General features: G+C 47.0%; 1 protein-coding gene and 1 pseudogene across 1 annotated transcript; both read right to left on the bottom strand.

Moving 5' to 3' along the window:
• Positions 1 to 4,152, bottom strand: part of LOC105510682 — a 14,564-nt pseudogene extending 10,412 nt beyond the window's left edge.
• Positions 2,845 to 4,878, bottom strand: LOC105510318 (WAS/WASL-interacting protein family member 1-like). The gene is made up of 2 exons (XM_011940035.1): positions 3,987 to 4,878; positions 2,845 to 2,965 (listed from the first exon to the last, which is right to left on the bottom strand). The coding sequence occupies exon 1, from the start codon at positions 4,793 to 4,795 to the stop codon at positions 4,220 to 4,222; it is 576 nt and encodes a 191-aa protein (XP_011795425.1). The 5' UTR covers positions 4,796 to 4,878; the 3' UTR covers positions 2,845 to 2,965; positions 3,987 to 4,219.
• Between the last annotated feature and the right edge of the window lie 1,228 nt (positions 4,879 to 6,106).

Here is a 6,106-nt window from a genome sequence, read left to right as displayed (position 1 = left end):
TTGTCTTTCTTCTTGCAATGAGTTCAGTTAATGAAAACTTGAGGAAGGGACCAGAGGTAATTGTTTTCTTTTTTGGTGGATCCAGACTTCAGGCAGACAAAGGACCTTCAGAGAACAACTTCATCCTGTGCTTCGGGAGAGACAGAGGATTGAGAGACAGGAAGATGGGAGGAAAGTTAGAGAGATGTGGCCTCTTGTTCAGTTCAGTATGTCAAAACACCGTGTTTTGGGGTAGCAGTTTCAGGACTCTGCCCAGTATAGCTCCCTAGTCCTGGGTCCCAGTCTCAGATCTCTTCAAGATAAACCATCTCATTAATGTCCTGATTTTTTTTTCATCATCCAATTACCCAGCTCATCTAGGCTGGTAAATCTGTTGTTATATGATCATGTAACTCTGGAAGGTTTAGAGTTAAATATAGAAACGACGAGCTAAATCAAACCCATAGTACTAATATTTTTAGTACTAACCATTAAGTGTAAGACAATCTGCATGTGTCTGCTACTCATGCAAAGTGTAGTAGTAAAGAAAGAAATTATCCTCATAGGGAATCTCACAGATTACCTTGCAATTTCAATTTAAAATGTGCAATTGATTTTATACTTGTGACTTTAAAATGAAGGTGTGAGATAATTTGGTAAAGTGTATACATTGTACTGATTTTATTAAGAGAATCTTGTTACAAGAGTGTCCGGTAAGGCTGTCAGGAGGTCTTCTTCAAGGTCTCATGACAGTTGCTTCTGCTATGAATGGCTGTTACAGGCTGTGCCATTTCCCCTTTTACCAAATGAAACTCAATGGCTCATTGCTACTCCATTTTGCCAAGGAGAGGAGGTGACCAGATGTCTCAGTCAGATACAACCTCCTCCTTCCACCAACCACCAAATGCTACCCCTGAAAGGTCTGACTAAGGCCTTTCATTCTGCAAGCACCGAGGGAACCCCATCCAGAAAAACCTGCTAGACTCATTCTTGGCAAGAGGCAGGTCCATATTATCTGCACCATTCCTGTAGTTTAACGTGGTTACACAAACATTTACCAAATTGTAGTTGATTCCAAAGCATTTGTTTTTTATTGCCACTATATAGTGCACATACATTTGCCAAGATGATGAAAACCAGGATGTGGGTAAAAAATGGTTCCTGCTGCCCAGCTCCTCATAGAGATTGGCATCATCCACCTAAGGGAGTGTAGTGAGGGCTTTTGGCTGTGTGGATCTTACTGTTTTAACAGTTTGCTAAGAAAAGTCCTAAGTGGCAATAAAAGTCCAGCTACTTGAGAAGTGCCTATATGGCCGGACTTTAGAATGCAGGATTGAGAGGCAAGTACATGGGTGACGTGGATAGGGAGCTGGATTCCTACGGCTGCAGGGCTCTAAGGACCACTGGTCAGGGGCCTTGTGTGCCAGCCTGAGGGCTTACTTTTAATCTTGAGGACACTGGGGAGCCAATGAAGAATTTTAAACTGGTGAGTGCCATGGCCAGATGAATTCAAATTTCTACAGCACTTACATTTTACAAAGTACGTTTCTGCACATGTTGCCTCATTTAACATTCTGTAGGGAGGGTATTGTTTCCATTTTGCAACTGAGGACTTTAATTAACTCAAGGCCAGAGAGCTTATAAAGTTGTGACCAGGATTGAGTAGAACCTAGGTCTTCATTTCCATATTGCTACCTGGGTGTGTTAACTGTAGTCAGATAAAAAACATGCACAAAGAGCCAAATAGGAGGAAAGTTGAAGGCAAAGAATAGACGAAAAAGAAGCTGCTTCCAACAGGGACTAGCACTGAATAGTTCATAGATGTATTTCTGGCCTTACTGCTTTGTTATTCTTTTTTTTTTTTTTTGGAGATGGAGTCTCGCTCTGTTGCCAAGGCTGGAGTGCAGTGGCACAATCTCAGCTCACTGCAACCTCCGCTTCCCAGGTTCCAGCAATTCGCCTGCCTCAGCCTCCCAGGTAGCTGGGACTATAGGTAGGCAGCACCATGACCGGCTAATTTTTGCATTTTTAGTGGAGACGGGGTTTTGCCATGTCTTGTACTCCTGACCTCAGGTGATCCACCTGCTTCGGCCTCCCAAAGTGTTGGAATTATAGGTGTGAGTCACTGCGCCCGGCCTTTTTTTTGTTATTCTTATTTCTAAACTGGTTATGCTGCTGCAACCAAGTTACTATTCCCTAGAGAAATAGTTTCCAATTCATGGGCCAAGACCCTTGGGGAAACCCAAGGTTACTGCAGGGGGCCCACAAATTCAATATGCATTTTCATAATGGACACTGAGAATACTACCATCTATTTTACAGGGACTCCAAAGTTTTAAAAAATTCAGTTTTCTTTCAAAAAGATCTTTGGCCAGGCATGGTGGTTCATGCCTGTACTCCCAGCACTTTGGGAGGCCGAGGCAAGAGGATTGCTTGAGTATAGGAGTTTGAGGCTGCAGTGAGCTGTGACTGGGCCACTGCACTCCAGCCTGGGTGACAGAGAGAGACCCTGTCTTGAAAAGCAAAACAAAACAAAAGCACAAAAAAACCCACAAAGGGATATTCATACTTGAAGTTTGGCGATTCCTGTGTATTTCTAAGTATTATATGAGTATTAGCACAGGCTGGTGGGGCTTAGGGCATTGGTAGAGTTTGGGTGTCCAAAAGCTCTACAGGAAAGGGAAGAATCCAGTACTTAGTATGCAGTGCCACACAGTTATGAGTCTGGAAAGGACTTGGTGAGGTGAGAGAGAGGTAGAAAGGGTCATGTTCTCATTTCCCTGCCCTAGAAAGGCAAGCATTCCAACGACTTTCCCCCACAGGCTGGGGATTGTATTTGTTTTTATGGCCAGAATTCAGGGGATCCTTCAAACGGGTCCATATTTTATTGATTTCAAAACAGTGCGTGGCAAAAATCCAGGTACTCACCTAGAGTCCAATTTGGAGGACAGAAAAGGGATTGTTTCAGCTCAGCCTGGGGCCTGAGCTAGAGACACAGAAGAAGGAAATGAGAGAGATGGCCCTGGGCCCTGGTTCTGTAACAGGCCAGTTATCTCATGAAAACTCTGTTTCATCATCTGTAAAATGGAAATAACATTTCTTTGGCTTGAATGAACCAAGGAATGTAAAGATTCCTGGAGTAGCACTTTGCATCAATAGATGCAAGTTTTATACATATGCATTTATTTTTTATTCTTTTTTTTTTTTGAGATGGAGCCTTGCTCTGTCGCCCAGGCTGGAGTGCAGTGGTGTGATCTTGGCTCACCACAATCTCCACCTCCCAGGTTCAAGTGATTCTCCTGCCTCAGCCTCTCGAGTAGGTGTGATTACAGGTGCCATCAACACATCTGGCTAATTTTTGTATTTTTAGTAGAGATGAGGTTTCTCCATATTGGTCAGGCTAGCCTTGAACTCCCGACCTCAGGTGATCTGCCCGCCTTGACCTCCCAAAGTGGATTACAGGCGTGAGCTACGGCACCCGCCTCCAGCTACTCGGGAGGCTGAGGCAGGAGAATCACTTGAACCTGGGAGGCGGAGGTTGCGGTGAGCCGAGATGGCGCCACTGCACTCCAGCCTGGGCAACAAGAGCGAGGCTCCGTCTCAAAACAAAACAAAACAAAAATATACAGGGGGGTACTTGAACACAAACAGTGCAATACCATTAAAAAATGTTATATATTAATATATAACTATTTACATATATGCATATTATATATATTATATATGTAAAAGTTTCTACTCATATAGTATGGTTCTTTTAATTTTTTGGTCTGTTTGGACATTTTCTTTTTTTGTTTTTGAGAGGGAGTATCACTCTGTCGCCCAGGCTGGAGTGCAGTGGCGCGATCTTGGCTCCTGCAACCTCCGTCTCGCGGGTTCCAGCGATTCTCCTGTTTCAGCCTCCTGAGTAGCTGGGATTACAAGCGCCCGCCACCACGTCCGGCTAGGCTAATCTGTACATTTTCAAGCTAAAAGCTGGGGTATAAAAAAAATAAGGGCAAATTTACTTCCATCCAACTGTGAAGGTTCACGCGGGCACAGAGAACCACCCCCTGAGAAGGTTGCTTTTCCAGGGTTCTCGATGCGTTCCCCAAATTTCTCTTCCACCTCCCAGTCGATATCAGAGGCCACATGAGGCGTCACCGAGTCCCGGGCAGCTTCCTCCTCAGGCATCGGCAGTGGAAGATCCCGAAAGGGACTTGGGGCTGGCCCCGCCCCTCCGTGTCCCTATCTGGGGGGGTCAGGGGCGTGCCATGGGCGTGGCTAGTGCTGGCAGAAACCAATGGGAACTGAGGAGGTCGGCGAGTTTGCGCGGGCGGGGCGGGGCGGGGCTGCGCGCAGTTTCCTGGGCCCGCGCGGCATTTTCTTCTTTCCTGGAGCGGCCTCCGGTTCTTGTAGCAACGGAGTCTGGGCTGGAGGAGGTGCGGGGCCGCCGCCTCCAAGTAAGTCCTGGCCCGCGCCTCCTCCCGCCGGCCCCTCCTTCTCTGCGGCTCCCGGAACCCGGGCCTGGGGTAGGGTTGGGCTGCGGTTTCCTGGGAGCCTCCTTTGCAATCGGGCGTGCTCTGGGCTGCGTTTGCTCTCCAGTTCGCAGGCCGAGCGGCGCTCGGCTGGGCGCGAGGTTCGGGGGAGGGCAGGGCTCCGCTTCTCGGGCTGCTCCCTCCTTGGGTCGGGCTGGTGCATCACTGTTGGCGTGGGGTGATTCCTGTTCCAGGGTCATTGAGATCCGAGTGCGAATCCCGTCCTGGCATCTCTGCGTCTGCACGCGTGCCCCGGGCTTGCAACCCTGCCTGTGCGTCCCTCCCACTCGTGGGTTCATTCAAACGGCAGCCTGAGCGCCCGCAAGCTTCGCATTCTGGGAGAGGGCACACCACATTCGGAATCGCTCGTGGCACATGCCAGGCTGGGAGGAAATTGGCTGGAAAGTTAATGTACCTCTGGGTTTTAAAGTCTTTCTGGGTGCAATTTCATGTAAAGCGGTTGCAATGATTAGCATTTTTGTTCTGCGCAAGAGTAGCAAAAACAGTGTTGGCACTGCCCTGCGGTCGGCTTGCGGTCCTACTTGGGTAGTGAGAAAGTTGAAAGGCACGAATTTTGCTTTTGGCTTTGCCGTTGCGAAGCTTTGTGACCACGGACTCAGTTAATTAACGTGAAACGAGATGATAATTTAGAAGATTTCTTTTAAACCCCGCTTTTTGGAAGTCTGTGATGAGCTTAGTTTTCCTTCTGCACCTTTAAAAAGACTAGGAAATAGGAAAAGTTCATGAAAGGCATTATTGAAAGGGCAGTCGGTCCAGCAAGGAACAAAAATGTATGAGAGCCCAGAAGCTTTAAAGGCTGTGCGATTACAGTTTAAGACTTAAGACTGAAAAGGAAACAGCAAGTAAAACTGAAAGAACTTACCAGGAATTAAATGAGAGAAACAGCTGGGAGCAGTGGCTCACGCCTGTAATCCCAGCACTTTGGGAGGCCGAGGCGGGCGGATCACCTGAGGTAAGGAGTTTGAGACCAGCCTGGCTAACATGGAGAAACCCTGTCTCTACTAAAAATACAAAAATAGCCGGGCGTGGTGACGGATTTCTGTAATTCTAGCTACTCGGGAGGCTGAGACAGGAGAATCGCTTGAACCCAGAAGGCGGAGGTTGCGGTGAGCCGAGATCATGCTATTGCGCTCCAGCCTGGGCAATAAGAGCGAAATTCTGCCTCTAAATAAATAAATATTAGAAACTTGGAAAGCGTTCAGAAGTACCAGTAGCTAGTATTATATTTAATTACCTCCCTTGACAACTGTGCACATGAGGTCAGGTGGGTGAAAATAAACACTAAGCAACCATATAAGAGAAAATGTAGACAGGATGTGTAACTTAGCATGTATCCTAAGTGTAGGGAGAATCCTTTGAAATTCTTCATTTGTATAGACATTTTCATTCAGAAAACTTGTTTTTAACCTTTATTGACAGGGTCTTGCTCTGGCAGCCAGGCTGCCAGAGTGCAGTGTCCTGATCATAGCTCACTGCAGCCTTGAAGTCCTGGGATTATGTGCCCCTTCCACCTCAGCCTGCGGAGTAGCTGGGACTAGAGTAGCCTACCACCATGCCTGGATACTTTTTTGGATTTTTTTAGTAGAGAT

Source organism: Colobus angolensis, unplaced genomic scaffold, assembly GCF_000951035.1.
Source record: "Colobus angolensis palliatus isolate OR3802 unplaced genomic scaffold, Cang.pa_1.0 Scaffold101, whole genome shotgun sequence".
In the NCBI taxonomy this organism is placed as follows: domain Eukaryota; kingdom Metazoa; phylum Chordata; class Mammalia; order Primates; family Cercopithecidae; genus Colobus; species Colobus angolensis.
This window is presented reverse-complemented; position numbering and strand designations above follow the sequence as displayed.